Below are 21,290 nucleotides of genomic sequence, written 5' to 3'. Positions count from 1 at the left end.
CCCACCCACACAACCCCTCAATTTTACCTTCCTCTTTCCAGGGTTTTAAGTTTGTCTTCCAAACAAACTGCTCCTTCCTTCCTTCCTCCCTCCCTCCCTCCCTCCCTCCCTCCCTCCCTCCCTCCCTTTCTTCCTTCCTTCCTTCCTTCCTTCCTTCCTTCCTTCCTTCCCTCCCTCCTTCCTTCCTTCTTTCCTTCCTTCCTTCCTTCCTTCCTTCCTTCCTCTCTCCTTTCTTCCTTTTTATTTATTTGAACAATTTTAACTGTGGTAACAAATATATAACAAAATTTATCATCTTTACTATTTTTAAAAAATATATTTTTATTGATTTCAGAGAGGAAGGGAGAGGGAGAGAGAGATGGAAACGTCAATGATGAGAGAGAATCACTAATTGACTCCCTCCAGCACACTGCCTACTGGGGATCTAGCCCACAACCTGGGCATGTGCCCTGACCAGGAATTGAACCACGACCTCTTGGTTCATGGGTTGGCGCTCAGTCACTGAGCCACGCCAGCCCAGACATCTTTACTATTTTTAAAAATATTTAAAAATTGATTTTAGAGAGAGAGGAAGGGAGTGGGAGAGAGAGAGAGAGAGAGAGAGAAGCATCGGCTGCCTCCTGCATGCTCCCTACTGGGGATCCAGCCCAAAACCCAGTCATGTGCCCTGACCGGGAATCAAACCAGCAACTTTTTGGTGCATGGGAGCCACACTAGCCAGGGTACCATCTTTACTATATTTTGTTGTTGTTAATCCTCACTCAAGAATATTTTTTCCATTGATTTTTAGAGAGAGTGGGAGGGAGAGAGGGAGAGAGGGAGGGAGGGAGGGAGAGGGAGAGAGAGAACACCAATGTGAGAGAGACAGATCAATTGGTTGCCTCCTGCACCCATACCAACCTGGGCTGGAGATTGAATCTGCAACTCAGGTATGTGCCTTTGACTGGCAATTGAACCTGTGACCGTTTGGTGCTTGGGCCTACCCTCTAGCCACTGAGCCACACCAGCCAAGGCCACCTTGGCTATTTCTAAGTGTGCTGTTCAGTAGTAGTAAGCGTATTTATTTGCATTGTTGTGCAGTGGATCTCCAGAACTTTTCCTTCTTACAAAACTGAAACTCTGTTCCCATTTAAACAATAACTCCCATTGCCCTCCCAGCCCCTGGCAACCACTATTCTACATTTGTTCAGGAATCTGTACACATCCTTCCAGCGGGATCATACAGTTCTGTCCTGTAGTGACTAACTTACTTCTCTCAACGTAACGTCCTTAAGATGAACTGCATTTCTTAACGAAGAATCTGTTTCTCTGCCCAGGCAGGGTGATTGCTGATCATTGGGAGCACTCTCCTCTGCAGGGTCAGCTCCATGTGTTCACATTCCGCCTGGCAGTGGGGACCTCTGTCCTCATCATTCTCCCTTTGATCCAATCCCATTCTTATGAGAGACCTGGATTCCAGGCAGAGCAGGATGCTGAGAGGTGCTTGAGGACAATACCTGGCATCTTTGGTTCTGTGGCTTCCCTTCACTGGAGTCCCCAAATCCTCTGCCGGCAGGATTTAAGTCCAGTGATGACCACACAGGATGGGCCTCTTGAAAGGCTAAGGGGCTTCAGAGTTGCAGGAATAGGGACAAGCAGCTTAGCTTTTGAACCTGTGAAATGGAGATGAATGGCGATGATGCATGGCTGTTGTGGGGATGACAGGGTATCGTCTATGTGTGGATCTAGGTATCCAAGAGGCTCCTCCTCCCCAGGGCAGGCCACAACAGGCATTCAGCGTGTGAACTTTCCCTGATTCCTGTGCTTGTGATTGTCTCCCTTCTGTATGCGTGGGAAAATAAAAGCTGATGAAAATGTAGTGAACTTTCCCTCCTTCCACAGATAGACAGGGGAGCCTCTGGGTCTCAGGCAGCTTTTCCACATCTGAGCACAGGCAGGGTCAGGAAAAAGGTTTCCCTGGGCTGGAGGATGAGGTCTCTCCTGCGCTGGGCCTCAGCATTTTTCTTTGATGATTCTCTGCCCCCTGGTGGTGGGAGGGGACCTCAGCAGAGGCACACCCCCAGTGGGATGCCTCCCCCAGGGTGCCTTGTACCTGGCCTCTGGTCCACTTTAGCCAGGGCAGGAAGGATCTGACCAGGGTCCAGAGGCTGGAGGTGGGGAGCTCAGGTAGGAGTGGGAGGGGCTGCAGGTGAAGTTGGTTGGTGAGGGGCTACAGGTGGAATTATTTGGGGAGAAGCTGCTATTTAAGGGTGGGTGAGTAGGCCGTAATTAGGTTGCCTCTTGCGGCCTGGGTTTCAGCTCCAGCTTGCTGAGGGGTCAGTGGGCCCACCATAGACAGAACAAGCATGGGGGGCTTCTGGCCTTGGATGCTGGGTCTGCTCTCTTTGCCAGGTAAGTGGCTGCCTCACCCTCCTGCTTGGGCTTCAGTTTGCAGAGTGCTGGGCAGAGACCGGAGGGTGTGGCTGGAGCCTGCCAGGCTCTGAGTTGGTTTGAATGGCTCAAGAAATGGCTCTCCAGGGATATTCCTAGAGTCAACTCCAGGGGCCCCCAACGGGGAGGCCTCCTGAAGAGCCTGGAGCAGAGGCCTGCCTGGCAGGTGTGGCACTCCAGAAGCTTAGTTCTGCTGGCCTGGCTAGGCTTGCCCAGGCTGAGCCTGATTTCCAGAGGCCTGGGCTGAGAAGGGAGTTGTAGGGCAGGGTCTGAGGCTGGCCCACACCCTGCCACCAGTGTTTCAGCCTGAGCTTTGTCCCTGTCCCTCCTTCCTGCTGTCCCCCCACCTCAGACACCCACATACTCTTGAGCAAGGGCTGCCTTTTGTAGCCGGTGTTGGTCCCGCTCAGGGAGCCCCTTCCTCAGAGCTGTCTAGGCCTCAGCAATGGCGGGGGCTGAGTGGGGTGGCCAGGCAGGCTCCCAGGACTGCTTGCTGGAGGCCCCCCTTAGTGAAGGGAGGGTCATCCACGTCCTGACATCCTCTCCTACATGGGGGCGCTTGGGCCATGTATGTCTGGGCCAGGTTTGATCCTAGGAGCACCCCCAGCCTCCAGCTGTCCAGGAGCCTGTGGGAGCAGCTTCTCAGAAGGCCTCACCCCTGAGGGGACCCAGACGTCTTGGGACAAGGACATCCCTGCGATTAATCAAGGTGAGGGCGCCGTGTCTTGAGGGGGGAGGGGTGCAGCGGGGTGTGACGTTGTCCACGTGGTGTGGGGAGAACTGTGCTGACAGTTCAGCTGGGCAGAGACGCTGAGAGGAAGCGCGCCTACTCGTGGGCTCTAGGGGAGTAGTGGTTCTTCCCGCAACTTTCCCAATCAGCTTTCTGTAACTTCTCGGCTGGTGTTACTTTTACAGAAGCGGGGACGCACAGGATTTATGAATGGCCGAACAGAAGTGTGGGCTCTCTCTGTCTGGTGTCCAGCTCGGTCATTAGTGGATGTTGGCAAACGTGTCGGCCACCTGGTGCAGCATGGCCTGCAGGTGTAAGGGGACAAGCTGGGGATACAGAGCAAAGAAGCACGAGGCCCAGGGCCTCCCTGTCTGGGGTCTCAGGTGGAGAATGAGGACATGATGTCCTGGGACCACGCTGAAAAAAACACAGATGAGGGTCCAGATGTTGGAAGTTTTCTTTGGGGGAATGGTGACCTTGCCTTGGGGGATGGGACTCTGCGGGTGAGGAAGTCACGTGTGGTCTGCCCCCTTCTTTCTGTGAGCCGATCTGGAGCGCCAGCACTGCTGAGCTGGAGCAGGGCAGGACACTGCCTTTGGTGACTTTGACTTGTCTGGGGGTAGCGAGACCCAAATGGAGGCTTCCCTGGCATCAGTTTTTAGATGCCATAAAGAAAGCTTTTAGCTACTATTGCTGGCTGCCCGGGCAGCATTTCAATGAGCCTCCTGTGAAGCACACGGTCCCAGCTGCTGGAAATGTTGGCTACTGAGGCCTTGCAGCTGAAGGCCTTCGGCCAGGGATGTTGGGAAGCTGCCCTCCACTGCCCAGGTGGGCTCACAGTGACTCATGGGTGCATGCATGTGGCCCCTGCCTCAAGGTGGGACAAGTCCATGGTGCCACTGGGGCCCAGAGCTCTGCTGGGATGGTTACCGGAAAGGTGGACCTGGCCCTAGGCGGGTCTGCCTAGGGCCTGTCCATAGTGTTTGGGTTTTTGACTTCATGCAGCAAACATTTCCCAGCACGAGTCCAGGTGACTATGAGGGAATGTTTATTAAAGCTGGGGACAATAAAACAAGAAAGGGCTTAGTATGGAAGAAGCAACAGGAGAGACTAGACTGGGCTGCCCTAGCTCTCTGGAAAGTCAGAGAAAAGGGGGCCTTGGGGTAAGCCTGGGATGAGCTGCCGCTGCCCATCGCTCCCCAGATTGCAAGTCTCATGGGGTCCCTTAGTGTTTAGGAGATGCGTGCCCTTGGGGGAGGAAGTGGTTGAAGAAGAGGGAAAAGGGAATGGTGAGGCTGCTCCCAGAGGGGGAGCACAGCTGGGACCTTTGTCTTAGGCTTTATCTCTTTCTCACAGGCTGGAATTTTAGGGGAGGGTTTTAGCAGACTATTCATCAGTTTCCTAGGTGTGCTCCCCCAGGGTCGTGGTCTTCACTGATTGGTCAGTGTCAGGGCAGCAGGTGGATAGTCATTGCAGCTGGTCCTGGTGTCACCCACCTGGTTTTGCTGCTTTTCTGGGTCTGGTGCTGAAATACAACTGAGGCCTACATGTTATTTCTAGGGAGGTGTCCTTCTGGATCTGTTGTGAATTGCTCTCAGTTTGTTCAGCTGTCTCAGTTTCCCTGTTCCACCTGTCCTGGCTTACTGGCCTGTCTCAGGATCAGGCTGAGGCTACCCTCCAGCTGAGCCCAGTTCTTTCCCAGAGCTATCCAGCATGCCACAGTTCCTCAGAATAGGAAATCGTTGTCAGCTGGTCCTGGCTTTAGCTTTTCTAGGGAACCCAACCTCAGACACCTCCAGGGTGTCAGGCCCTCTTCCAGGAGTCCTCATGGGGCTTAGATGTGGGGAAAGAGACTGTGGAGAAGGGCTGCAGCCGCGGCAGAAATGGACCTGTTGGAGGAGAGAAGAGGAGAGACAAGCTGAATCGGGGAGTGGGAGAAAGCCAGGCTCCCTGGAGCCAGTGTTCACCCTCCTCCTACGAGGCTTGGGCTGGAATTTCTGTCACGTGTCACCACAAGGGTCCTGAATACCACACAGAGGGGCAGGAATTAGATGGGGATGAGGTGGGACAGAGAGCCCAGGGCATGGTCTGAGGAATGTAGCTGGGCTGGGGTGGATGGAGACAGCTGGAAGAAAGGCTGCCTCCTGACAGCAGAGGGTCTCTGACCCAGGAGGCAGGAGTTGGTACTGGCTTGTGGCCATGATGGGAGCCGTGGACTGCCTTTGGGCAAGGCTGAGAAGCCTTGATCAGGCTGAGAAGCATCACACTTTTGTAGACTGTGGCTCAGAGGAGCTACCCAACTTGCCTGAGGCCCAGGGAAGAAGAGCCTCAGTGCCAGGGGCCCTCTGGCTCCAGAGTTGGAGGAAGGACAAACCCGGGGTTGCTTGTTCTGGCAGTTGAGGCCTCTGAGATGCTATCCTAAAGCATGTGCTCTGGGGGGCCTGGGCCCACACACATCTCTCCTTCCTTCCCAGAGCTCATTCCTGAGGAAACACCAGAGAGCAGTTTCCTCCTTGAGGGAGACATCCTCCGGCCGGTGAGTGAGTAGGTGCTAGTATAACTAACCTCACAGATAGTGATAGAGGCTTTTGAACCTCCTCTCACCCCCAGGTGTCTTGGGGGTGTGACATGGGAGGGATCTCTTTGTTGCTCATAGCTTGGTAGACACCCTTTCTTGCCAAAGTCAGAGTGAAGGTTCTATTAGGAAGAGCCAGCCTTGAATGGGAAGAAAGGGTAACATCTGGAATGGTGGTAGGCTGGGAGGGTTTCCTGAAAGAGGGGGTTTGAGCCCTCAAGACCCAGCTTGGTACCTTGCCCAGGGGAGATGCTCAGGAAGTATTGGGATGAAGGGAGAGCTGAGCATAGGTTGGCAGAGTGGCTGGTGGGGCTGTGGGGAGATGTTGGTGGTCTGGGGAAGGCAGAACAAGGAGTAATGCAGATACTGTCATGGCAGGGGGTGGCAGCAGAGTCAGAAAGGGAGCATGCTGGATGGGAATGGGGCGAAGTGGTGGGGGGGGGGGGGGGGACGAGCCAGTGGGGAAGGAAGCACTCTGTGTTTACAAGAGCACTGCCATCTTTTAGGAGATGGTGATGACAGAGGCTCCAGAATGGGGCAGTAACCTGGCGAGAGTAAGGCTGTTCTATGGCTTGGAGGCTGCCTGCAAGTGGTGCAGCATGCGACTGGGCTGGGCTGGCTGGGTAGGAACCCCAGAGGCAGGGCCAGGGCCAGGGCCAAATAGCCCAAGGCGAGGCCCCTGTCCCCCATTCCCCAGTGAGTGCCTGGCATAAGAACAGAATCCAGTACAACCTTTGGCCTGTGGGGCAGGACATGCCAGATGCCGTGAAACCTGTGCTTCAAAGGGTTTAGGTTGGTGGATGAAAAGCGGAGAGCTGCCAAGGCCAAGGGTAGTGCCTTAGAATGGGGCGGGGGGGGGGGGGTGCCCCATCTTTCCACCACACATTCAGGGTGCTTGGGGGCTGCTGTGTTCCCGGGAGGGGCTGCTGGGGAAGTTCGAGCACCAGCATGGGGATCGGGGCGGAGCGGGGGGGGGGGGGGGGGCATGCTGGAAATCTTAGCCAACCTCTCCAGGGACGAGCACTCTATTGGCTTGATGATAGAATCGGCTGCAAGTTCTGTGTTATACAGAACAAAGGCTTATGTTGTGCACTGAAGTTCACATAGCTGACTCCCAGCTTCTGTCCCATCTCTAACGGCCTCCCCACCCTCCCATGCCCGTGTCCTGCTGCTCATATCTTTAGGGCTCTTGTGGCCTGAGGTGTGTCACTCTTGGTGGCAGGAAGCTTGGCTGGCCTGTGTCCCCAGAGGTCCCTGAGTTAATGTCCTCTCTCCTCAGAGTCCTTTCCGCCTGTTGTCGGCTACAAGCAACAAGTGGCCCAAAAATGGGGGTGTGGTGGAGGTCCCCTTTCTGCTCTCCAGGAAGTATGGTGAGTGAGCACTGGGAGCCCAGTGCCACCCCTCCCAGACCCTCCCTTCCCAGCTCCGCCCCATCCACCCCTATTCCCAGTGCAGCCTGTGCTCCTCCCTGGGTTTTCTCTGCTTCCTCTACATGCCCAAAGCCCCTCTCTCAGCACCACCCAAAGAGCCCTTCCCCCAAAGGCCCCTCCTTTTTGAGGAAAGAAGATGTGGTACATACTAGTATATACAATGGAGTACTACCCAGCCATGAAAAAGATATCTTGCATTTGCAACAACATGGATGGATCTTGAGAGTATCATGCTAAGTAAATAAGTGAGACCAAAATGATTTGGTCACTCATATGTGGGATATAAAACAAAAAGTAACAAAGTAATTAAAAAAAACACACAGAAAAACTTCATAGTCTCAGAAGTCCTTTTATTCCTAGGGCCTCCTGAGCTGAGGTTGGGGTTGGAAAGCTGATGGGAGTTGGAAAGCTGATGGGGGTTGGAAAGCTGATGGGAAGGTGCATCTAGGGACTATCTGATCCATTTTGAGACCAAGTGGCCCAGAGGACAGTGACCTATCCAAGATCACACAGCCAAGTTCTGCATGGAGCCCAGCTTTCTTCCCCTCATATGCTGCCTTTTCTTGCTACTCCATGTTTGGAGTGATTCGAAGCTCAGTTTCCTGCCCTGCATGCAGACTTGCAGGGGGCATGAGGGTTCTGGGGGCTTGTCTGGGTATTCAGCCAGGTGTCCCCTCCCCAGATGAGCCCAGCCGCAAGGTCATCCTGCAGGCATTTGCTGAGTTTGAACGCTTCACATGCATCAGGTTTGTGGCCTACCATGGCCAGAGAGACTTCATCTCCATCATCCCCATGTCTGGGTAAGTGCTCCTGGGTGTGTGCATGCATGTGCATGCGAATGTGCACATGCAGGGTGAGTTCCTCAGCTTTATTCTGTGGTCAGCCTGGAATGAACTAAGTCATTCTCTAAAATCTATTTCTGGGCCCGTACGCCCAGGTCCAAATACCCCTGCTCACTGAGTGACTTGCCCACTATGAGCTGGACCTATAGTGCTCAGGGCAGAAAGTGGGGAGGGAGGGAGTTAGGTGCTTGACCCTCCTTTATGTAGCCTTCATCCCCAGGAGACCTCATGGTCTGGTAGGTGAGTGCAGGTCTGGTGGGACAGGCCTGGCCTCAGGCCAGGTTCCACAATGCAAGAGCTGCCTGACTCCAGGCAAGTCCCCTGACTTCGGAGCCTCTTCTGCCTTCTCCCTGAAAGAGGGGCATGCTGTTTCTTACCTTGTCGGGGGCCTAAGCTAATGTGTGGTAGCTTTGATTTGGGGCACCCTGTGTGGGCCCATTCACTCAGTGACCTGCTTCTGTTAACCCTGTTACTATCAGTTCCTACCTCCTCTTTGCAACCCAGGCTGGTAACAGAGCTCAGTGCATCCATTTCACAGAAGGCCAGGCAGTGAAGGGACTTGGGAACAGCCTGGCCCTTGTTGGTCTCATTCATCCCTGAACTAGGGAGGAGTCTAGCTCTCTCTGGGCCGGTGCCTACCCAGCTCACTCTCATGGCCCTGCAGGTGCTTCTCTGGTGTGGGGCGCAGTGGAGGGATGCAGGTGGTATCCTTGGCACCCACCTGTCTCCAGAAGGGCCCAGGCATTGTCCTGCATGAGCTCATGCATGTGCTGGGCTTCTGGCATGAGCATTCACGGGCTGACCGGGACCGTTATATTCGTGTCAACTGGAATGAGATCCTCCCAGGTAAGCCAGGTGGTGCACAAGTCAGGTGGGGTCTAGGAGTCCATGGAGAGCGAGCCACAGGTGTGGGCCAGTGTCTGAGGAGTTCCCTGGCTATTTGGAAGAGGTTGTCCATCTCCCCCCCCAATATGCCTGTCTTCCATAGGGAAAGTGGGGTGCCCCTTCTCTCTGAGACCTGGGAAGTGGCCCAGATGCTGCTATTCTGGGTTCTAAGCCTTCACCTGCCCACCCTGTAGTCTTGCTTGAGTTGGGGCACCACCATTTCTCCTCATGGACACTGTCAGTTACCTGAGGATGGGTTGCTGGTATCCTATGGACCTTGTTCATTGTATACCCAACTAGCGGTTGCTCATGCACATAACCATGTGGGTGGGGGTGGGGCTGAGCCAAGCAGAGGCCTGGAGGTAGTGGCTGTGTATGTCCAGTGACAGATGCAGGTGGCCGAGGGCAGTGCTGTGAGGGGGTTCTGGTGGGCACGTAGGGCCGAGGAAGCATGGGGAGGCTGGTCTGGGGAGTGGGCCACTGCACCAGATGGCCTGTGTGCTGGGAACCATGCTGGGTACCAGAGGTTTGATCCCAGGCATGCGGGGAAAGGGAGGTGCCTAACCTCATGGGAGGATGGCCTAATTCAGGAGATGAGAGAGTAGAGACTACTGCTTCATGGGGAAGGGGAGCAGAGTGGATGCATGGTCAGGGGTTTGGTTTGGGGTGTGGGAGTAGAGGGGATGGATGGTCGGGGGTTTGGTTTTTTGGGGGTGGGAGCAGAGGGGATGGATGGTCGGGGGTTTGGTTTGGGGTGTGGGAGTAGAGGGGATGGATGGTCGGGGGTTTGGTTTTTTGGGGGTGGGAGCAGAGGGGAGGAGTTAGAATGCTTCCTGCAAGCAGAGGGCTTCTGAAATGAGCGCCACCACTGCTGCTGTGGGGTTAGGCATGTGGGTGCCTAGACCAGCACCATGGAGTCCCAGAGAAGGGTGCCCTGGGGCATGGAGATTGGAGAGCAGAATTAGTCTAGGGCAGCGATCGGCAAACTGCGGCTTGCGAGCCACATGCGGCTATTTGGCCCCTTGAGTTTTTAGCAAAGGCCAGCTTAGGAGTACCCTAATTAAGTTAATAACAATGTACCTACCTATATAGTTTAAGTTTAAAAAGTTTAGCTCTCAAAAGAAATTTCAATCGTCGTACTGTAGATATTTGGTTTTGTTGACTAATGAGTTTGCCGACCACTGGTCTAGGGAAGTGGGGGGTAATGGTGACTCTACCCTGGAAACAGAGACTATAAACCTTCCAAGTGTCCATGGGATACTTGTGACAGCAGTAAAACTTCCAATTTGAAAAAGTAAAGTTAAACATTTTGTCATGATATAAAGTAGAAAGTAGAAACTAATAACAAATCAAACCCACTTGGAAATTAAAGTTTTAAAAAAACAAACAGCAAGCCTTTCTCTTATCTCTGGGGTTAAAGAAATAGTGGAATTCTAAGAGAAAAAATCATGAAGATGCATCAGAACCAACGGTTCACAGCTCAAGCAAGGCATACTTCTATCAATGGAATAGAACAAAGTAAGCATTCCAGTGCAAGTTAAGAAAAATAAAGGGAAGCAGGAAGAATTAATGAAGGTAAAAGCAGAAATTAATGAGATAAGAAACAGCTCCTGAGTTTATTAGTGTTGTTTCCTAACAATAAAACAGGTGAAAACACCTGCTACCCTAATGGGAAAATTGCTTAATAATTTTGAAAAATGAGACTATTTGTATTTAGTTAATATGTAACAGAACACACACTGCTAGGATATGCAAACTGCTAACAGTAATTAGCTGTGGGAGTGGAGACATGGGGAACTCAGAAGCAGGTGGAGGGGAAGACATTGTATATCTAAAGTTTTTTATTTTTGAACCAGATGACTATATTGCCTATTCCAAATTGTTTAAGAATGGAAGGATTTTTTTAAAGGAAGAAATAAGCACTCTCTAGTCTAGAGGCACTCCACCTGGTGGGTAGGGGGTGTCCAAGGCTCTGTGAGAGCCAGTGGCTTCATGGAAGCTGTAGATTATACAGACTACTTTTACACAGGGGAGCTTGAGATGAGGACAGGTGGAAAATGCTTAGGAGGCCTGGTGCAGGTCTGCACCCCTTCCAGGACGGGGGGGGGGGGGTAGCAAGCAGGGATCAGTAGGAGCTGGGGGGCGGGGGCAGAAAGAAGCACATTCAGCAGTAGTTTTGAATCCCTCAGCTTAATTAAGTAGCTTATAAAGTCCCAGAAGTCCCCTATCCACCACCCCACCCCCGTCTGTTCTCTTTCCCCATTGATAAATACTTTTTCAGGCTTTGAAATCAACTTCATTAAATCTCGGAGCAGCAGCATGCTGGTGCCCTATGACTACGCATCTGTGCTGCACTATGGGAGGTGAGTCCCTTTCCTCCTCTTCTCCTCTTGCACTGCCTGGCAGTCCTGTTGGGTTCCAGACTCAGATCCTGCCTGCTGGGTTCCAGGCTTGCCTTCAGCCGGCGCGGGCTGCCCACCATCATGCCACTCTGGGCCCCCAGTGTCCACATCGGCCAGCGATGGAACCTGAGTGCCTCGGACATCACACGGGTCCTCCGGCTTTATGACTGCAGCCCAAGTGGCCCCAGCCCCCAGGGGAGAGGTGAGTGACAGGGGCAGAGGGATTTGAGGAGCCTGGAGAAGGTTCCTGTACTGAGGAGGCATCAATGAGGGGGGTGTGGTGGGAGATGAGGTTGCAGAGGTAAGCAGGGCGAGGCAACCAGGGGCTAAGATAACTAGTTGTCCATTCAAAAAAGTGAAGTCCTAATTCATATCATGCACAAAGAAATTCCAGATGTACCTGAGACTTAACAAGTAAATAGAAAAACGTTAACACTTCAGCAGGGGCATGTGGGTTATGTCCTTGAGAGGAGCCTTGCATCCCTGTGGATAGAGTTGAAGACAGCTCTGGCTCTCTGAGGCTGAGCCCACACTTTCTTTCTTACTCTGATTCTGGGACATGACCTTCTGTCTCTCCTGCTCCAGAGTTCCAGGCCCATGGCATTGATGGGAGCCCTACTCCCGCCTCTGGACCACACCTGCAGCGGCTGCTGGAGGCATTGCTGGCAGAGTCCAGAAACTCCAGCCCCAGTGACCCCAGTGCTGGAGAGAGCCCACTGGAGTGGGAGTCCCCCGTCCTGGGAAAGTCTGGTGTGGAGGCCTCTGCAAGGTGGCCTCAGACCTCAGCTTCCTCCACAAGCTCAAGGTCTGGTGCAGCTGCTCCTGGGGGGGACCTGGAGTGGCCCTGGCAGGCCCACGTGTCCACTATGCCCTTAGCACTATCTCGAGAAGACCAGCCAGCGCCTATCCGGGCTGTTTGGGGGAAACCAGCTCTGGGGAACTTCATGGGGACACCCAGAGGTCAAGCCTGTGGCTTCTGTCCCCAAGTGGGGAGGGCATCCTCTGTCCAGAGCAGCTGGGCCAAGCAACCCTTGGCCTCTCTAGGCGACACTCCTGTTTTCCAGCCCCGGACTGACCTCCCTGTCTGAGGCCCAAGTCTCTCCTTCTGCCCCTTCCTTCCACACCATGTTCTCCTGAGACTCCTGGGGACAAAGGTCTGTCAGGGGGAGGCAGGCCTGTTGGGGATGCCTGGCTCTGCCTGCTCTTGTGTCTCCCTCAGCCCTGGAGGATGCTGGGACTGGAGGTGACATTCTCTAGGGCTCTAGGGCCAGGGGGCTGAAGGGGCGAGGAAGAAGATTCTAGCCTTTAAGGCTGTAGAAGTCCTTGTGGAGCTGAGGCCCAGCTGCCCAGCATGGACTACTGGTACTGCCCCCTCTCCCTCGGGCCAGGCCTGGAGGAGAGCCATGTGGCTGGGACCGTGGGAGCAGCTTCCTGTCTGCTGTCTGGGTGCTGGGAATGCTGGCCTGCACCTCAGCCTCCAGCCTGCTCTCAGGAGGGTTTCAGAGCCCACCCTTCCCCCGCAGCACAGGCAGGCTCCAGAGTCAGGGGTGTCACCCAGAGGGAGATGAGGAAGAGGTGGGGGCCCTACAGGACTGCACAGTGGGAAGTCGGCAAGAACATGAGGACCCTGAATACAGGACTTGAAGCTCCTTTCCAGCCTGCATTGCTGTTCCTGGACCCTTGTCTCCCCAGAGACCCTGAAAGGTGGAGAGGGGCGGGGCAAGTCACCCTGCTTGTCCTCTGTCAGCCAAGCCCACTCCTCCTCAGCTCCTGGCCACCCTGGTGAGGGCTGTCTTGGAGCAAAGAACACCTCCAGGGATGCCTGGGAACAGGCCAGGAGCCCCCTGGTGGCACTGTTCTGTGGCTCAGGGTGGGAGGGAATAAAAGCCCATGCCCTGTCCCAGGAGGGCCAGGCACCTCAGATGTTCGGGGGAGGCAGAAATAAAGTTGGGTATTTGCTCCAGGGGTTGGGTACTGAGCTGTGTTGACTACCTCCCCCCCAAGCTCCCCTCCCCCCAAACAATCCCTCCCCAAACATCCCCCTGGCCCCCCCCCCCCCCCACCACACACACACACACACACACAAGTGCCATTGATGTGCTTCACTGCCCTCAGGTGGTCATACCCATTTTCCAGAGGGGGACTGCAGGCTGAGGCTCAGCCTTTGCCCACCTCAGGGGACATGTGGGCTCACAGGGCACTAGAGCCCCTGCCCTCAGTTTCCCTTGGGTCAAGGATTTTCTGAGACCAACCAGGATCTGATCTCCAGCATTAGCTTCGGAGAAGGTTCATGTGGGGAAATGCTGTCTTCTTACTCCAGACATGGATGGGTATCTGAGTGAGTTTAGAGTGGGTGAGTGGGGGCTCTGGCCATGGCCCTAGCAGGGGTTCAGCGCCCCTGGGAGCATCCTAAGCAAAGTCTTTGGGCCAACCCTAAGATAGACACTGCACCTGTAGTGCCCTTGTTTGTCAGAGAAAAGGGTATGACTGCCTCACAGCCTGTTGGTCTCTGAGTGGCGGATCCAGGCCTCGAGCTCTGGGCTGGGTTTCCCAGACAGTCACATGGAGGAGGTGAGATGCTTTGTGCCCTGTGAGGTCCTCCCAGCTCTGAGGCTTCCCATCACATGCCTCCATTAGCATGTGGCTTTGGTCTCAGAATCTGCACACTTCAGTGAGTGAAGTGGGGCTGGTGGGACCTGGTGGTGGAAGGCGAAGAGTGCCCTCCTCCTGTTTGGGAGTGATCAGGGATAAAGCTGTCCTTGTCATGTCCTTCCCCAGGAGGCCACCTATGACCACAGAGCCCATTCCCCAGGCCAGCTCTGGGCCCAGGCCTGTTTCACAAGCCCCACCCTGTCTGTGGTGGTCCAGCCCTGGCTCAGCCCCTGGAGCTCCAGCATGGGGGTGTGGTATGTGTGGGGCTCTGGGGTGTTAATCAGAGCCGGGTGGCTAGCCACTCCATCCCAGGGTCTGTGGCCTATTCCCCAATCCCCAACCACATAGCTATGTGGGCTCACTCACCACTTTATTCACTCAGTCCACACATCTATTATGAATTAGGTGTCAATTATAGGCACTGGGAATAGCATGGTAAGCAAGGCAGGGTTTCTGTTCTCATGGAGTTTATTCAGGGGTGGGGAGAGGGATGGAAGGTACACAGGCAGGTAAGAAAGCACCTGCGATTATAAGTGATGGAGGAGGGGAGCATTCCTTTAGGGTGTTGGCATCTCTGAGACCTGAATGACAGGATGAGGCTACCCTGTGATAATCTGGGGAAAGAGAAGCCGGTGCAAAGACCTGAGCCAGGAAGAGGAGGGTCTGTCAGGCCGGAGTGAATGGGGGGATGAAGAGCAGGGAGCAGGCAGGGCCAGGCCAGTCAGAAGGAGGGTTTTATCCAAGAGCAGCAGGAGCAGCTGCTGAAGCGTTCTAAGAAGGGGAGTGATAAGATCTGATTTAATATTTAAAAAGCCATTCTGGATGCTCTGTGGGAAATGGATGGGAACATGGAGAACAGCTTTAAGCACTGCAGTTGCACAAGCAAGAGCGAGTGGGCCATGGAATGGGCAGAGGTGGGTGCTTTTGGAGTGTGTTTTGGAGGTGGAGGAAACCACACCTGCGATCGGTGCAGGGTGAGGGCACCCCTTACAGCACTGAGGACCAAGGTGGGAGGCAAGGCTCAGGGAAATGGGTATTAAGTCTGGGGCTGTTAGACCTGGAATAAGTGGGCAGGGAGCATGTGGGCTGACAGCCTAATGGCTTCCACTTTCTCCTGAGTGGGAGGCAAAGTCACAGCTTGGCAGGGGGTGGGGGGGGGTTTAGGAGAGTGAAAGCAAAGCCAATTCTGAAGAGGGGGAACCCAGCTCTAAGAAAGTCTGGAGATGTGTGGTTGCAAGTTGAAAGCAAGGCCAGTCGATACAGTGAGTGTTCTGCTCCGGAAAAAGCAGCCACTTGGTCAAAGGCAGAAAGTGGGGGATGATTTACTTCTGACCAGGGTTGGGGTTTTGTTAGGCGAGTGTAAAGGAGGAAGAGAGGATGACTGACATTAAAGGGCACTACTCAAGGGTCTGGGAAGGGGTGAGGTTGGGTCAGACAGGTTGGTCTGGGGAGAAGAGTCCCAGGGACTTGAATGGCTGGGGCTTCAGAAGATCATCCTGGTGGGCCCTGAGTTGCTGGAGCCCTGGCCTGGGAGCACCTGGAGCCAGTCTTGCTGCTCAGGCCTGCAGAAGTGGCTCCAGAGCCTCCAGCTAAGATGGCACAACCTTGCTGCACTCTCACAGCTGGGAATGGAACAATGTCTTCCTCCCTTGGGAAACACGGTACCAGGTCACCTTTCCCCCATGGCCCTCCTTTCCAAGGACATCCCTCGAGGGCACCTTCATGTGGGCACTCTTCCTGTCTGAGAAAGGCTCGTGTGTATGTCATCTATTGATACCTGTGCCATTGCCCGTCACCATTCAACAAGCTTGGCCGTGTATTGGGGACAGAAGAGATGTCTGTTCTGATGGAGGGAGTGATGCAATATATCCATTGGCCGCCATCTCAGTACAGTGCTCTGAGCATGACAGAGGTGCTGTGTGCATGGAATTAAGGAACTTGGACAATAGGGTACCTCTTTCTGCCTGAGAGAATGGTGACAGGTGAGTGTACCTTAAAGAGAGAGTGGGCCCAGCAAGCATAGGAGAAAGGGCGAGGAGAGTGTTTCTGGCAGAGCAAACAGAGCCTGGAAAGGACTGGAGATGTAGGAGCTCAGGGTATGTCCAGGGGCCAACACGTACGTAGCCTGGTGGGGTGGGAAGAGGTGAGGTGGGGTCAGACAGGGTGGTCTTGGGAGAAAGGTCCCAGGAAGCCTGGCCAGTCCCTGTTCTAGGCAGCTCCTGCTGCTGGCTGGCTGTAGGTCTGGGACTGAATTCTGCCTGGTGGAACAGGATGACAATGGAAAGTCAGATCTACTTGAAGGAAGCCCTGCTGTGGCCCGAGGCTCTGATTCAAGCAAGGCTGGGTGGAACAGGCACCGGAAGGTGTGTGTGGGGGAGATGGAGAGCTGCAAAGAGGACCAGGAATCCAGTTATATAATGGCCCCACTGCCCCCAAAACCAGAGTTATATCTGGGAGCAGGGGCTGAAAGGTAGCAGCAGGTGACACGGAGCATGGGTGGTGGCTGAGCCTCATGGGTGCTTGTAGATTGTCCCTGGCTGTCTCCACCTAGGCTGGTACCCAGCAGGGTCTGGTGTTGGGTAGAGCTAGAGACCCTTCAGGAAAGCCCAGGTGAGAACCCCCGAGTCTTGCGTGGGTCAGGGGAGGGAGTAGAACAGCTCTGGCCTCCGTTCCTGCAGTGTCCCTGGCCTTTTAAAGAAAATGGGCTGGAGACAAAGGCTGATGCTGGCTGTAGTGTCTGGACTCCTGGCTTGAGTATGATTGGAGAGGGTGAAAAGTGGTCCTTCCCAAGCCCCTTTGGGCCGTCAGGGCACTCAGACTCCACAGCCACGGACAGGAGCCATGGGACAGGCAGGAACTTGCTTCAGTGGCTGCACCTCAGGTTCCAATAGTCACCCTCTGCCCTTCCTCGTGGAAGGGGTTACTGAGACCTCTCCATCCCTGCCAACTGTAGGTCCAGGCCCTGCCCAGTCCAGCAAGTGGGGAGGATGCATCCATGAAATCTGCCTCTGGATAGGGCAAGAGAGGCTGGCTGCCCTCTTGGAACCCAGTCTAGACAACACTGGACCCATTTGGTTGTGGGCACTTGCACCAACAGAGGGGCTGGGTAGGCTGACAGCCCAGGATCAAGGAGGAACACACGTCCCCGTCCCTACCACATGGCTGGGGGACCTGGGGTGCCGCCCATCTGAGCCTGGGTAGGGATGAGCCATTGTCTGTGGCTATCGAGAGAGCGTACTCCTTGCTCCCATGAGGATGGAGCTGAGAGGAAGGTCCAGGGGGCATGCTGGCTCAAGGTGGGTCCTGCAGCACAGCCCTACTCCCCTAGGCAAATAGACACTTACAGAGGGTGGCATGCAGCACCGTGCGCTAGAGATTCCACGCCTGACTGGAGTGATAGCATGAGGGGCTCCTGAAGCAGGGTAAAGAGCGCTCCTGATGGGTGCTTGAGGGAGAGCCCTGGCTCCACAGCTCTTCGAAGCCAGGATAGGGTGGGTGGGGTGTGTGCTTGGTCAGAAATGTCTTTTTACCCCACTCCTCTTCCCAGGGCCACCCAAGAGGGGCGCACAGAGTGGACAAGGTGCAAGGGAAGCTCCTCTCCACAGCTGCCCCTGAGACTCACCTTTTCTTTGAGACCCCCACTAAGTGTCCTTGTTCTGCGCCAGAGGACATCCTCTTCCTCTAGGTCAAGGGGTTGAGTTTGCCCAGAGCCCCCCCACTCCCCCAAAAATCCCATGTCTGCGTCTCCGTTGCTGCTGAGATTGGAGTCCAAGGCAGTTTCCCTCTTACCTCTTTGCCCTTAACGGAGGAAACTGAGGCAGCTGCAGGAGAAGCAGAAAAGCTGAAGCCATAAATCTCTGAGCACTTGCTTGCTCCCCAGCTTGGAGCGTTTTCAGCGACCCCGACGCGGCGGGGCCATGGTTGCACGGTGGGCCGTAGACAGCGGCAGGGGGCGCTCGCCACCCAGCCACGGGCACCTCCCTGGGCTTCGCAGGCCTGACGGAGCCCAGTCTGGGTGAGAACGCTTTAGGAGGCAGGGTTCGGGGTAGTCTTCGGGGTCCCCAACCCCTCCGCTTGGCTTCTTCTTTCTCGGGCGCCGGCGTCGTTGCGGTTCATTGGGTTTATTGTTATCTGGCGCCCAACACCCACCCGCCCTCTCCTTGGGGTTCTGGGCGATGGGAGCAGTAATCAGCTCGCGCCCACTAACCTAGCCTCCCGGGCTCACCCTCAGCCCTGCAGTCCATAGAAGAGAGGTTCCCCTTGGTGCCCACGGCCGCACCCGCGCAGCATCCCTGCCCCCGTGCACACTGACTTTCCACTCCAACGAGCATCCTCCCCAGCTTTCCGAAGACCCCAGATGCAGGCCCCTTCGGACCCCCGCGCTCGAAGCTGGGGAAAGGGGCAGGGGCGCGGGCGCCGACGCGGAGTCCAGACCCCGGGAGACTGTGGCGCCCCTCCACACAGCCAAGGCCCACGGCCCGCCCCGCACCTGCCCCGCCTCCTGCCCCCGCCTCCAGTCTCCTCCCTCCTGCAGCCGCTACTCGGCTCCCCACTCGCCTGCCGACGCTGGCTGCCTGCAGGCTCGGCTCCCGGCCTGAGCCAGCGAGCGGCCACCGCGCCTCCTCTGAGAACCGGCAGCGCACAACCCCGCAGCCCGTGGGAACCCTGCGCCCCCGAGCACGTCCAGCAGCCTCCAGGTGGGAGGGCGCAACTTTCCCCCGGCCCTTGGTGGGGCGGAGACGGCAGCGGGACAACTTGGAAAACTTCTCCAGGCGGGTTGCAGGGACGTGGGCGCTGGTGGAAGAGGACGTAGGGGAGCAGTGCCTAGCCCCAGTATTCCCCCAACCTCCTGGCCCCACTGGCCTGGCCCTGGTGAATCCCTCGCTCCTCCAGCCGCGCTGGGTGGGCCAACACTGTTGCCCGCTGTGCTTGCGCTGGGCAAGCAACGCCCCCTCTGGCCAGCTCTGCCATGGACTACCAAAAGCCCTACTCGGTGCAGGCCACCGCGGCCATCGCGGCGGTCACCTCCTTCCTCATCCTCTTCACCATCTTCGGCAACGCACTGGTCATCCTGGCAGTGTTGACGAGCCGCTCGCTGCGCGCCCCGCAAAACCTGTTCCTTGTGTCCCTGGCTGCCGCTGACATCCTGGTGGCCACGCTCATCATCCCCTTCTCGCTGGCCAACGAGCTGCTGGGCTACTGGTACTTCGGGCAAGCGTGGTGCGAGGTGTACCTGGCTCTCGACGTGCTCTTCTGTACTTCGTCCATCGTGCACCTGTGTGCCATCAGCCTGGACCGCTACTGGGCGGTAAGCCGCGCTCTGGAGTACAACACCAAGCGCACCCCGCGCCGCATCAAGTGCATCATCCTCACCGTGTGGCTCATTGCAGCTGTCATCTCACTGCCGCCCCTACTGTACAAAGGCGACCCCGGCCCCCAGCCCCGCGGGCGCCCACAATGCCATCTCAACCAAGAGACCTGGTACATCCTGGCCTCCAGCTTTGGGTCCTTCTTCGCACCCTGCCTCATCATGATCCTCGTCTACCTGCGTATCTACCTGATCGCTAGACGTAGCCACCACAGAGGTCCCAGGGCCAAGAGGGGTCCTGGGGAGGGTGAATCTAAGCAGCCTTGCCGGGTTCCTGGGGGAACGACGGCCAAACTGCCGACCCTGGCCTCCCATTTGGTTGCTTCTGAAGAGGCCAATGGACACTCTAAGCCCACTGGGGAGAAAGAGCAGGTAGGGACCCCTGAAGATCCTGGGAACCCAGCCTTGCCATCTAGCTGGCCTGCCCTTCCCCATGCAGACCAGGGTCCAAAGGAAGGTGTTTGTGGGGCGTCACCGGAGGAGGAAGTTGAAGAGGAGGAGGAGGAGGAGGAAGGAGAGGAGGAGGAGTGTGGACCTCAGGCCTTGCCAGTATCCCCTGCCTCAGCTTGCAGCCCACCCCTGCAGCAGCCACAGGGCTCCCGGGTGTTGGCCACCCTGCGTGGCCAGGTGCTCCTGGGCAGGGGTATGGACGCTGCAGGTGGGAAGTGGTGGCGTCGGCGGCGGCGGGCTCAGCTGACCCGGGAGAAGCGGTTCACCTTTGTGCTGTCTGTGGTCATAGGCGCTTTCATGCTCTGCTGGTTCCCCTTCTTCTTCAGCTACAGTCTGGGTGCCATCTGCCCAAAGCACTGCAAGGTGCCACAAGGCCTTTTCCATTTCTTCTTCTGGATTGGCTACTGCAACAGCTTGCTAAACCCTGTCATCTATACCATCTTCAACCAGGACTTCCGCCGTGCCTTCCGAAGGATCCTTTGCCGCCAGTGGACCCAGACGGCTTGGTGAGCCGCCTGCCTGCTGCCCTCGTGGGGTTGGTGCCAGGTAGCACCAGGGCCACAGTGCCTCCTACCCTGTTTTATGTGGACTAGGGGCTGTTTGGTTTCCGCTCAGGTAGTGCAGGCCTCATCTTGGGAACACCTGGGAGGGATATGGACAGGGGTGCTGTTCACGGGGTCTATGCTAAGCCTTTTGCTGGCTTGGCTGTGGGGGGACATCTTCTCCATGCCCTGAGTGCAGGCAGATGAAGGAGGCCTGGACCTTCCTGAGTGTGGCTGAGGCCAGGCTTGGATAGAGCCTGGCCTTCCGGAACCCCAGAACCCTGTAAACTTCCTCGAGGACCTTGTGGTCCCTGGCAGGCCACTTGCTTGTGGTGTTTTGTTTCTTTTTCATCTTCCTCAGTAAAGAGCAGGAAGCCAGCCTTCCATTCTCCCCCAGGAGGCTGAGGAGAAGGCAGAAACAATGATGGCCATGCATTCACACTGAGGATCCATGGTTTCCATTAGGCTCTGGGTGAGGGTTTGTAGGCTGACTCTATCCCTGAGCCCTTCTTCCCCTTCCCCTGCTTTTGGATTTGTAGCTCCTTTGAAGGCCAAAACTGTGATCTGAGTCCCATGCGGCGCCCCTCTGGAGGCCTGGCCTCTGCCTAAACAGGACATTCCCAATCACTAGCATCCACCCCCTGCAAAATCCAGGGCAACAATAGCTTGCTGCCTACCTGCTGCAGGGAGATGAAAGGTGTTGCACAAAGCTTTGAGCTCCATGGGGGAACCTAGAGACCCAGCAAATGTGATTATTTGGTGACATGAAAATCCCGTCTTTGTGTTTACCACCACCTGTCTTCCTTTAGACTTTAGTTCTGTGCCTGGGGTATGTGAATTCCTACCCCAAACTGGAAGTGGGGAGTGGCAGACAGAACCACTATTTCAGTTAAAGGATTTCTTTGAGAATGTGTTCTTGTGCCTGCAAAGGTTTGAGTTATTATGCTGCATGACAACTTGACATTTCACCTGCAACACCAAGAA

General features: G+C 55.6%; 2 protein-coding genes across 2 annotated transcripts; both read left to right on the top strand.

Annotated features, from left to right (window-relative positions):
• Positions 1-2,345: 2,345 nt before the first annotated feature.
• On the top strand, positions 2,346-12,551 carry ASTL (astacin like metalloendopeptidase; the record flags this gene model as incomplete). Its single annotated transcript, XM_080683758.1, has 10 exons — positions 2,346-2,391; positions 3,014-3,139; positions 5,635-5,696; positions 7,015-7,105; positions 7,848-7,965; positions 8,672-8,853; positions 11,174-11,255; positions 11,342-11,496; positions 11,880-12,104; positions 12,514-12,551. 10 exons carry the CDS (start codon positions 2,346-2,348, stop codon positions 12,549-12,551), a joined length of 1,125 nt encoding a protein of 374 aa, XP_080539884.1.
• Positions 12,552-18,915: 6,364 nt separating this feature from the next.
• On the top strand, positions 18,916-20,274 carry ADRA2B (adrenoceptor alpha 2B; the record flags this gene model as incomplete). The annotated part of the gene is made up of 1 exon (XM_080684812.1): positions 18,916-20,274. The coding sequence occupies one exon, from the start codon at positions 18,916-18,918 to the stop codon at positions 20,272-20,274; it is 1,359 nt and encodes a 452-aa protein (XP_080540938.1).
• Between the last annotated feature and the right edge of the window lie 1,016 nt (positions 20,275-21,290).

This window comes from Plecotus auritus, assembly GCF_963455305.1.
Source record: "Plecotus auritus genome assembly, chromosome: 8".
Classification (NCBI taxonomy): domain Eukaryota; kingdom Metazoa; phylum Chordata; class Mammalia; order Chiroptera; family Vespertilionidae; genus Plecotus; species Plecotus auritus.
This window is presented reverse-complemented; position numbering and strand designations above follow the sequence as displayed.